General features: G+C 44.3%; 3 protein-coding genes across 4 annotated transcripts in view; 2 read left to right on the forward strand and 1 right to left on the reverse strand.

Moving 5' to 3' along the window:
• The window catches only part of CENPS (centromere protein S), a 34,221-nt gene extending 28,643 nt beyond the window's left edge, over positions 1-5,578 (forward strand). Inside the window, exon 5 of one of the 2 annotated variants that reach the window (XM_075839339.1) lies at positions 5,494-5,578. The gene's annotated coding sequence lies outside the window, so the exon portion shown is untranslated. The remainder of the gene's footprint in view (positions 1-5,493) is intronic. The other variant, XM_075839336.1, reaches the window with a different exon arrangement.
• On the reverse strand, positions 3,456-8,864 carry DFFA (DNA fragmentation factor subunit alpha). The gene is made up of 6 exons (XM_075839333.1): positions 8,365-8,864; positions 7,764-7,925; positions 6,492-6,637; positions 5,455-5,644; positions 5,230-5,372; positions 3,456-4,136 (listed from the first exon to the last, which is right to left on the reverse strand). Exons 1-6 carry the CDS (start codon positions 8,540-8,542, stop codon positions 3,963-3,965), a joined length of 993 nt encoding a protein of 330 aa, XP_075695448.1. The 5' UTR covers positions 8,543-8,864; the 3' UTR covers positions 3,456-3,962.
• A 44-nt stretch (positions 8,865-8,908) lies between these two features.
• The window catches only part of PEX14 (peroxisomal biogenesis factor 14), a 96,640-nt gene continuing 93,357 nt past the window's right edge, over positions 8,909-12,191 (forward strand). Inside the window, exon 1 of the mRNA XM_075839332.1 lies at positions 8,909-9,003. Coding sequence (XP_075695447.1) covers positions 8,968-9,003 — 36 coding nt within the window. The 5' untranslated portion in view covers positions 8,909-8,967. The remainder of the gene's footprint in view (positions 9,004-12,191) is intronic.

The raw sequence follows: 12,191 nt of genomic DNA on the forward strand, positions 1-12,191 counted from the left end.
ACGCAGGTCTGAATGGCGCCATTGATTCTCGTAGGTCCGTGTGGTGTCTGAAAAAAACAGACAGCACACAGACGTGAAATACGCTAGTGTGAATAAGGCCCTACATTCTTCATGGTCTCAGCAGAACCCGATTTTATATTGATGAACCCCCAAGAATGGGTGGGGGGGTTTCTGCCTTGGCATAGCACGTTCAGCCATTAGGCAAAGCGCTGACCCCAAGGACATGCATGTAAGTGCCGCTGTGTTTAATGCTGAGATACCCATCCATATTGGCTTCCAGATCCGTATATTAGCGGATTTAAATCATCAGAACATCGAACCTCCAAAAAATCAATAGATATGAACTAATTAAACATTTTACATTATAATCTGCACATCCAAACACCGGGATGAATCATTTTTCGGGGCTAATTCATGCACAGCTCCACCTCCAACCTCACTTTGTACAATTGATTAACAGAACATTTGCAACGCGAAGCTTAAATCTCCTGCAATGTTTCACGGTAGGACGTGAATTATATCCTGTAGGGGTTAATTCCTCCCGGTTTTGCCGGCTTCAGCAGTTTCAGGAACATCCTATAGAAGTAAAAGGTAAACTCACCGCTGGTATAATGTGTGAATCATGTTTCCTGGCCAAGCAATTTGCTTCACTTTTCATGAAGCAATAAATCAGTTTTATTATCAATGAACACGTTGTAATTCTCCACTCGTGGCCGGCAGATACGGTCAGGTTACCATAAAGTAACAATGCCCTTTGTGAAACATAAGAAGTCAAAAAATATCTCGATACCCAGACTGAGTATCCGCATAGGTCTGTAGTGTCCATAGACTGTTCTGTATGTACAAAATTGGAAACAAAACTTAATTGGACTATAAGGCCTGGTTCATACTGAGTTTTTTGCAGGCGGAAAAATCCGCCTAAAAATTCCTTCAGGAATTTTGACCTGCCGGCAGAACACTTGCCGCAATATTCACTGCGTTTTTTGGCTGCGGCCATTGCGCGTCATGGGCAAATAACGCTGCGAAAATCATTTTCACTGCGTCCCAATGATGTCAATGGGAGGTCAGGGATGGAAACGCCTGAAGAAAGGCCATGATGCTTCTTTTTCCCGCAAATGCTTTTTTTCCGCTCGCGGGGAAAAAAAAAACGCCTCCGCCTCCCATTGAAATCAATGGGAGGTGTTTTCGGACATTTTATGGCACGGTTTCCGTGTCAAAAAGGGCGCCAAAAAACTATGCGGACATACCCTAAAGTTTCAGCACTTCACGAGCTTAAAATAACACTGGTTGTATACAGCGACATAGATAACGGATGCAGGTCACACTTATGTTACCCCTATTGGCTACAAGTGCTGGAGGTAGGTATGGAAATCTACCATTATAGCACTTACCCAACCCTGGAGCAGAAGCAGCATGGCTGATGTTCCTAATCCCACGTGCTGCTGACGGTGAGGTCGGGCTCCATGGTTTTTTTGTTTAAATAAATGCCCACGTGATCATGAGAAGTGATTTAGCTTCCCAGGTCTCAGTGAATATACGGGGTGTACGTAGGATATGACACCCCAGAACTGGACATCTCCGAGGTGGTGAATTCCCTTTGTTACATGTTTTACATATATCATATTTAGCCAAGTCGGTATATTAATCGGTTAGTTGGGGTGAAAGCGATTTATCACCTATTGCCAGGTACATAGACTGTTGTCTTTCTGGTGGGCAAGGTGGAAGCCTCTCAGCCATTGTGGGGGACCCCTTTTATTATATTGAATTGGCCTTTTACAGGGGATTTTCTATCTGTACAACCAATTTTTGGAGGACCCGCTGGTGATCAGCTATTCTCCTCGGGGAAAGCAGCCTTTCAAATAAACCCTCCAATAACTGGCTTTCTGCTCTGGCAAATAGTGGGGGGTTCCAAGTGTGGGACCCCATTCAATTATATCCATATGTCCTAATAGAACCTCATGCACAAGACCGTTATTTTTTTCGAACCCATTGACTTGAAAGGCGGCACCGGTCTGCAAAAACGGACAGGACATGTTATTTAATTTGTGGAGCGGAACAACAGATACGCAAAAAACACTGATGTGTGCATCAAGAATGAGTCAGAAATTATAAGTCAGTGTGCTATCTGCAAAAAATGCCGATCGCACACTGCTGAAAAACACTGTTGTGTACATGAGCTCTTAAAGGGAAGGTGTCATGAATTATTATTATTTTTTAATCATATTGCTTTTAATATGAGAACATAAATTTTATTTGTGTTCTCGTGTTATACTTTTTACATTGTTCTTACTTTTACTTCTCTATGGGGGCTGCCATTTTTTTTTCCATCTCTGTATGTGTCGATTAACGACACATACAGAGATGGAATACAGCACATACATCCTCATAGAGAATGCGAACGGGAGCCGTTCCATTCTCAGAAGCGTACGCCGTCCACAGACCAAAACGGAGCTCGTTTGCAGAGTGAAATCAGGCGCCATTTTCATGTGGACCGGAAGCCACTGCCGGACAGTCAGATGACAACTTCCGGCCGCGGCTTCCGGCCATATGTTCAGGCGCTAGGACTAGGAGCGTAGACCAGTGGAGGCAGGTAATTTATTTTCGTGTATGTGATGTGTGTATATGTCCGTGTGATACGGTCTGCTGAGCCCTGTATCTAATCCTCCTACACTGTGCAGTCGCTCAGAAAATGGCGGCACACAGTGTAGGAGGTTTGAAGATTCAAACCCTTCCTCCTCCTAGCACTAGCCAGAATAATGGAGGGGGGATTGTGTGAGGACGCTAGAGAGAGTGTGTCCACTCAAAATTTGCAGCATAAATCAATGAGGTTGCTTTACCACATTGACCACGCTGCACATGGAAATTACAATCTAATTTAGAATATTTCCTGACTTGTGAAAAAATTAATACAATGTGTAACCACTTAAATAATAATTGTTTAACTGAAAAAATATATATATATATTTCTAGCGACACATTCCCTTTAAGGCTGTGTTCACATCAGCGTTGGTTTCCGTTGAGGGGTTCCGTCGGGGAACCCCTCAACGGAAAGGCAAATGGAAACCATAGTTTCCGTTTGCATCTCCATTGATCTCAATGGTGACTGATACTTTGCTAATGGTTTCCGTTTGTCACCCTTCAGAAAAGGTTCCGTTTTTTTGGCTGAATCAATAGCGCAGTCAACTGCGCTATTGATTCCGTCCAAAAAAAATAAAATGGAAACCTTACACAACGGAGACAAACGGAAACCATAAGCATCACCATTGAAAGCAATAGTAATGCATACAGAACCTATGGTTTCCGTTTTCCTTTCCATTGAGGGGTTCCCCCGACGGAAACCAACGCTGATGTGCACAGGCCCTAAAGACCATTTGAAAATAAACTGGACTTCCCCTTAACTTGCTCTCAGTGATAGCGCAGGTATTATTATTAGTTAGAACAATGAATTTTGAGAATGTGATGAAAAATAGAAAAGTTTATTCCAAGATGAAAACCCACTCAATTGAGATATTTTTGTGCAGTCCCGTACCTCAAATCGACATTTAGAGAAAAATAAATAAAAAAAAATCACACAAAATAACACTGAAACCAATAGTAGAAGTCAAAGTTACAAATACCTGCAGGATCATCATGTACAATATTTACATTGAAACCCCCTGTAAACCATCATTATACACCAGAAAGACTAGCGATGATGTCATCAGTTATCATGGGACAGTAGCCGTGACATCATCTCCAATAGTAGAATATTCTGTAGAGATTTATTTTTCTACCTTTCACCAATGTTTGAGTCAGAGACTCTTCACAGTAATAGGAAACAAGTTTGTATCAACTAATCTCCGAGGCTGGAGGAAGTCACGTGGCGATCGGCTCCGACATGTGGTCTAACTAGAAAGCTCCTGTGACACACCCAGCCTTCATTTTTCACGACCTCGCCTCCTCAAATTTCTTTTTCCCCGTCCTTAGGGCAGATTTTGCCGTTTGGTTTGTGACGCACTAGACAGGGAGTTCATGCATTGCACTTGCTCGTAGCGTTTCTGTAGCTGCTCCGCACACGCAGCCTGCAGATCGTGGACGCGTTCTGGATTCTGGTTTAAATCCACCGACAATCCATCAGGATCCTGCGCGCACACAGCCTGGAAACAGGAGAATAAAGCTTTTATACAATAAAGAATACTACATCTGAGCTGTCAAATAGCTGTCCTCCCCTAGTGCTCTCCAGCTTTTGTAAAACTACAACTCCCAGCATGGCCTGACATCAGGGCATGCTGGGATTTGTAGTTTTGCACCAGCTGGTGAGACGCAAGTTAGATATTACATCTAAAACAGAAATAAAGTTGTAGAAAATCATATTCAGATGCTGGTATCTGGAAAGCTGGGTGAAACAATACAGTCACCGTTATTACAGCTCTCCACCCAGCTTTTCAGACTCCTGAATGGCATATCTGCCATGCTATTCCACCGTACATCTCCAGATCCCATATTACAGCATAATTAAACAGATCTGTCATTCAACTGCCGTGTAAAACCAAAATGAAATTATCACTCGTTTTATTACCTAAATCCTTCCTTTACTGAAAAAAATGTAAAACAATTCTATTCACCTGTTTCTAAGTTGAGAAAGCTGAGTGACAAACCATACAGCCAACATTACAGTTTCCAAAGAGATATTTACCCAGCTTTTCCAGACCCTGAACGGCCAGTTAGCCACAATATGCAGTGGTATATTCGACTCAAATTTCACTGCATAACGGAAAATCTGCCATACAATATTGGTGTCAAGCTGAGTGACAACCCGGTGGGAGTGGTAGTAGCAGCTTTATGCAGCAAGAGAGATATGGGGGGGGGGGGGGGGGGATGTATCACTATGCAGATTTGTCATACAGAAGTCTGCCAAAGCTGCCCCATAAGTGTCACCTGGTAAGGCTACATGCCCACCACTGTATTTTGCGGTCCGTAAACAAGGGATCCGCAAAATACGTACAGCACAGATGGAATTCGTGTGCCGTCTTCGTGGTTTTCGCCTCGCTATGCACTTGAATGGGTGAGACCGAGCCGCAAACATGGACAGGAATAGGACCGGTTATGAGTTTTGCGACTCGGTCCCACGCGGATCCATGAAAACCCAGATCGTGTGCATGGGGCCATAGAAATAAATGGATCAGTGTGTGATCCGTTAAAAAAACAACAAAAAAAAACGGATAGTATACAGACGAAAACAACACTCACGTCCAGCTGCTCATTGGATAAGCTGAGATATGGCGACGTCTTCTCCTTCAGTATAGTAAGGACGCGGCTGCAGAGCTGGGTCCTTCTGCTGGAGTCACTTTGTCTACATGCCTTTGAATCGGTTTGCTCCATAGTGGTGTCCTCTAGGTTAAGAAGAGAACAGGTTACAATATATTGCGTTACAACAAACAGCAAGTTACTTTGTATCGCTGCTCATTCTCTAACCTGCTACATTGTAACCATCGGGCTCATCTTTCTTCACAGCCTTTAAATAGAGCTGCAGGAGTTCCTTAGACTGACGCTCCTCCTCTCTGCGATCCAGCAGGCCCTGCAGGGTGCCCTTCAGCATTTCCACCTTCACCACTGGTATTGCTATCTCTCTACTGAGCTCCTCAGTCTGAACATCGATGAGAGCCTAAATGAGGTACGGAAAAATAGTGGGGCACATGTATGAAATGGCATAAATTCAGCGGGCGTGCCCTAAATTCTCAAAATTGATAGAAGGACGTATGTAAAAGCTATGTAAACCTTTGCGGATATATATAAATAATTTTAAAATTTATTTTGGCATGAAAAACGTTTTTCAGATGCACATAGGAGCCGCTCTGAGCACAGCCGGCAGACAGCTGAACTGACGGATTGAGGTTAAAGTGCCGAGATGCTGCCTCTATGCCTAGTGGATGCATAGAAGCCGCATCTCAAAAACAAAACATTAGAAAAAAAATGACATGCAAAAATACATACATTAAAAAACATAAAAAAAGTCAGAATGTTTACAGAGCCTCAAATTGATAAATTTCTAGCTGCCTGAAGATACCACTAGGGAAAGGTCAATCTATACAGATGATTGAAATCCATATATAGTCAGCTCCCCCTAGTGGTGGCTACAGGCAGACAGAATTTTATCATTTAGATTTGTCAATGCACAGGAATTGGAGCTCTGTAGCTCGGACCGCTATAAAAGATTCCTTTCAAATTAGTCAGCGCAGAAATTTGAGTATGTCTAAATTACAAAAAACATCTGACGGGTGCACGTTAAAGGGATTGTCTGTTATATGGGGATGTCAGGCAGCGCCTACCAGACAATTATCCACATACTATTTGGATCTTCAAATCAAGGCAGCATCGGCAATGAACCAAGGCGGCTCGGCAGTGCCGAGATCTACTCTTCTCTTACTGCCTTAGTATTCCGAAAATTTACACGGAGAACTTCTTTGATGACATAAGATCATGAAACAGAAGAGGAGTGAGGCGAAGTCTACCTGAAAGTCAGACTCTGAGAATAGAATGATGTTGGACAGGTTTTCTCTCAGCTGTGCGGCCAACACTTTCCAGTTCGGAAGTTCATTACTACCATCCACATCATCCAGCTCAACCGAATCTTTAGCCAGCCACATGGTGCCTCCATCTGAAAGAATGGAACAGAATGGTCGGTCCTGAATACAGTGTACTATAAGGAATGCGCCAATCACCCACACACAGTCCGGCTGGATCCTGGCAAATTTCCTTTTTATACCACAAGATCAATACATGAATCTCCTGAAATACTCTGTGCTGCTAGTGGACCTTGCTCCATTAAAGGGGTTTAACATCTTATGTAAATAAAGTTTAATAACTGAATAATAAAAATTTCTGATATAAACATTGGGTTTTGTTTCCTCACCATTATCAAGATCCGTGCTTGCTGTCAGTGAATAGGATCATTATTGTTTAGTCTTTGTTCACGTTACCTTTTTTTCCGTGTTCAAATGTAGATAGATTAGTGCACTGTTGCGAATGGTACATCTTACTGAATTTCACCCCCCCCCCCCCCAAAAAAAAAGGGATACAACACTGCCTTTTAATAGAATACAAAAATATCCAACATGTGAACAAAGCCCGATATCCATGGGCTGAAAACCTGTATAGACCTAATACTGCTCACAGCCGCTCCGATAGTTTGCTACAATGTATCAGTGAAGGTAAATTGTAATAGCCTGGAGTCCATGCTGTTTATCACACAGTATTGTATAGACTGGATAACCTTGTAGGTCTGTACAGGTTTTCAGCCTCTGGATGTAAACAAGAATGTTTCCATTTACTGACAGCAAGGAAAAGTATTGAAATGTTGAGGAAGTAAAAACAAGTATATTAGAAATCAGCAAAATTTTCCATCCGTGACTAAACTTTTACATAGGGCGGAAAAACCACTTTAAAACTCAGTCAGTGAGCTACCCATAGTCTCTTCGTTTCCCCCTCCTCACAGCTCGGTGTATATACTATTTCAGCATATTCAGGTCTTACTGCTGCCGTCTTTCTAGTGCATCATCGATCAATCACATTATTGTAGGCTGCATTCACAATGGCGCCGTGGTTTCCGTTTACAATGACGCAGTGCCGGATCCGTAGTATGACAGATACCACCGGCGCCCCACTGACTTACAATAAAAGGTATATATAATAGGGTATATAATACGATTCATACAGCGCTATTCTTTTTAGATAATCTGATCCTCTTTATCCTATATATTGGCTTTATGGCGTCCATTACTTGCCTGTCATGCATGGAGCCCACTTCTTGTTTCCGGTTAGCAGGACAAACTCTGTATCTTCAGGTAAGCAGAGGAAGTAATCTTCATCCTCAATGATTGTCCCATCCTCCGCTAGGACCAGTGTGACTGGGCCCTTTGTCTTGTCCACGTTGAGCAGATTCATGGCTAATACAGATACAGAGACCGTGGTCAATCACTATAGGGGGTCATTCAGCAGATCTGTACCTGTAACAGGTGGAGCAGCAGTGACGGGACCAGGACTTTACAGCCAATATGTAAGTGCCATTTTAGCCACCAGTGGTCCCCAACTTGTGGCTCTCCAGCTGCTGAAAAACTACAGGCTGTTAGGGCATGCTGGGAGTTGTAGTTTTGCAACAGCTCAAGAGCCACAGGTTGGATGCCTCTTCTTGTCACTCTTCACATTGAAGAACACTACAGCTGATAACAGAGAACAATTGATTGCATTCACCTGTACAACAAATAGGCATAAGATATACTTTAGGACCAGTGACCCCTTTTAAAAAAACAAAACGACAGAGGTGGTATTCTGGAACTTGTAGTGCTACAACAGAGGGCTGCAGCTCTAGATGACATCCACACTCACCTTTCTCATTGAATTCCTGCAGGGAAGAAGCTGCCACCCCATGCTTTTCTTTAGCTCCCCTGACAGTGACCACACAGCGCTTCATAGCTCCACAGACAGACAGCAGCACAGAGGAGACGTCATCATCACATGCCACCAAGCCCCTGCAGACACTTCCGCATTCCCAGCCGCAAGGCATGCCGGCAGTTGTAGTCCTAGAAAATGATTAACCTATTCACTGACAAACAGGTTGAAATAGTGGCATTGGGATGTATTGGCAATTGTAGCCGTTGTGGTGGGAAGAGCTAAAATTTGCAGCATATCCTTTGTAACCAAAATATTGATACATTGTATAGTCCGTGTTGATAATGTAAAGTGAACCGCGAGAACCAACATGTCCTTTGCAGGCAGACTTTGGATGCAGTATCTTACTTATCTGGCAGTGCATGCTGAGACTTCTGGTTCCTAAACAGCTGGAGAGCTGCTGCACACATAGTAGTGACAGCCCAATACAGCAGAACCCTGAAGCTGGCTTAGAGGAATCGGAACTCTACTGCTCTGGTCTGACCGAGCTCGCCGGGCTGATGTTCTGCGCTCGGGCGTTGATTGGTCAGGTCTGAGAAAATGGCCTCCTCGGATCAGGTTGAGCCGCCTGTCCAGGTGAGCGCGGGGGTCTGTCCCTGGAGGTGAAGGGGGAGCGGGGAGACTGAGGGACGGGGCTGTCACCGTACGGAGGCTTTTACCACGGCAGCGTTTGTGTATTTACCTCACAGAGGGGGGCATGGCTGCACCTGTTACCCCAACATACACCCTGCCCCCTAATATAGAGTGGTGTGTCCCTGAGACCCCTCCTCAGTTATATTACCCCTGTATAATGTGTCCCTGAGACCCCTCCTCAGTTATATTACCCCTGTATAATGTGTCCCTGCCCCCTCCTCACTTATATTACCCCCTGTATAATGTAACCTGCCCCCTCCTCAGTTATATTACCCCTGTATAATGTATCCTGCCCCCTCCTCAGTTATATTACCCCTGTATAATGTACTTTGCCCCCTCCTCAGTTATATTACCCCTGTATAATGTATCCTGCCCCCTCCTCAGTTATATTACCCCTGTATAATGTACTTTGCCCCCTCCTCAGTTATATTACCCCTGTATAATGTGTCCTGCCCCCTCCTCAGTTATATTACCCCCTGTATAATGTAACCTGCCCCCTCCTCAGTTATATTACCCCCTGTATAATGTACCCTGCCCCTCCTCAGTTATATTACCCCCTGTATAATGTACCTTGCCCCCTCCTCAGTTATATTACCCCCTGTATAATGTGTCCCTGCCCCCTCCTCAGTTATATTACCCCTGTATAATGTACCTGTCCCCTCCTCAGTTATATTACCCCTGTATAATGTGTCCTGCCCCCTCCTCAGTTATATTACCCCTGTATAATGTGTCCTGCCCCCTCCTCAGTTATATTACCCCTGTATGTGTCCTGCCCCCTCCTCAGTTATATTACCCCTGTATAATGTGTCCTGCCCCCTCCTCAGTTATATTACCCCTGTATAATGTGTCCCTGAGACCCCTCCTCAGTTATATTACCCCTGTATCATGTATCCTCCCCCTCCTCAGTTATATTACCCCTGTATAATGTACCCTGCCCCTCCTCAGTTATATTACCCCTGTATAATGTGTCCTGCCCCCTCCTCAGTTATATTACCCCTGTATAATGTGTCCTGCCCCCATCTTAGTTATATTACCCCTGTATAATGTGTCCTGCCCCCATCTTAGTTATATTACCCCTGTATAATGTACCCTGCCCCTCCTCAGTTATATTACCCCTGTATAATGTGTCCTGCCCCCTCCTCAGTTATATTACCCCCTGTATAATGTGTCACTGAGACCCCTCCTCAGTTATATTACCCCTGTATCATGTATCCTGCCCCCATCTTAGTTATATTACCCCTGTATAATGTACCCTGCCCCTCCTCAGTTATATTACCCCTGTATAATGTACCTGTCCCCTCCTCAGTTATATTACCCCTGTATAATGTACCTGTCCCCTCCTCAGTTATATTACCCCTGTATAATGTGTCCTGCCCCCTCCTCAGTTATATTACCCCTGTATAATGTACCCTGCCCCTCCTCAGTTATATTACCCCTGTATAATGTACCCTGCCCCCTCCTCAGTTATATTACCCCTGTATAATGAGTCCTGCCCCCTCCTCAGTTATATTACCCCTGTATAATGTACCCTGCCCCTCCTCAGTTATATTACCCCTGTATAATGTGTCCTGCCCCCTCCTCAGTTATATTACCCCTGTATAATGTATCCTCCCCCCTCCTCAGTTATATTACCCCTGTATAATGTATCCTGCCCCTTCCTCAGTTATATTACCCCTGTATAATGTACCTTGCCCCCTCCTCAGTTATATTACCCCTGTATAATGAACCCTGCCCCTACTCAGTTATATTACCCCTGTATAATGTACCCTGCCCCCTCCTCAGTTATATTACCCCTGTATAATGTACCCTGCCCCCTCCTCAGTTATATTACCCCTGTATAATGTACCCTTCCCCCTCCTCAGTTATATTACCCCTGTATAATGTACCCTGCCCCCTCCTCAGTTATATTACCCCTGTATAATGTACCCTTCCCCCTCCTCAGTTATATTACCCCTGTATAATGTACTTTGCCCCCTCCTCAGTTATATTACCCCTGTATAATGTATCCTGCCCCCTCCTCAGTTATATTACCCCTGTATAATGTACTTTGCCCCCTCCTCAGTTATATTACCCCTGTATAATGTGTCCTGCCCCCTCCTCAGTTATATTACCCCCTGTATAATGTAACCTGCCCCCTCCTCAGTTATATTACCCCCTGTATAATGTACCCTGCCCCTCCTCAGTTATATTACCCCCTGTATAATGTACCTTGCCCCCTCCTCAGTTATATTACCCCCTGTATAATGTGTCCCTGCCCCCTCCTCAGTTATATTACCCCTGTATAATGTGTCCTGCCCCCTCCTCAGTTATATTACCCCTGTATAATGTGTCCTGCCCCCTCCTCAGTTATATTACCCATGTATAATGTACCCTGACCCCTCCTCAGTTATATTACCCCTGTATAATGTGTCCTGCCCCCTCCTCAGTTATATTACCCCTGTATAATGTGTCCTGCCCCTCCTCAGTTATATTACCCCTGTATAATGTGTCACTGAGACCCCTCCTCAGTTATATTACCCCTGTATAATGTGTCCTGCCCCCTCCTCAGTTATATTACCCCTGTATAATGTGTCACTGAGACCCCTCCTCAGTTATATTACCCCTGTATAATGTGTCCTGCCCCCTCCTCAGTTATATTACCCCTGTATCATGTGTCCTGCCCCCTCCTCAGTTATATTACCCCCTGTATAATGTACCTGTCCCCTCCTCAGTTATATTACCCCTGTATAATGTACCTGCCCCCTCCTCAGTTATATTACCCATGTATAATGTGTCCTGCCCCCTCCTCAGTTATATTACCCCTGTATAATGTGTCCTGCCCCCATCTCAGTTATATTACCCCTGTATAATGTGTCCTGCCCCCTCCTCAGTTATATTACCCCCTGTATAATGTACTTTGCCCCTTCCTCAGTTATATTACCCCCTGTATAATGTAACCTGCCCCCTCCTCCGTTATATTACCCCTGTATAATGTACCCTGTCCCCTCCTCCGTTATATTACCCCTGTATAATGTAACCTGCCCCCTCCTCAGTTATATTACCCCTGTATAATGTATCCTGCCCCCTCCTCCGTTATATTACCCCTGTATAATGTAACCTGCCCCCTCCTCAGTTATATTACCCCTGTATAA

This window comes from Rhinoderma darwinii, chromosome 10 (genome assembly GCF_050947455.1).
Source record: "Rhinoderma darwinii isolate aRhiDar2 chromosome 10, aRhiDar2.hap1, whole genome shotgun sequence".
NCBI classification, from domain to species: domain Eukaryota; kingdom Metazoa; phylum Chordata; class Amphibia; order Anura; family Rhinodermatidae; genus Rhinoderma; species Rhinoderma darwinii.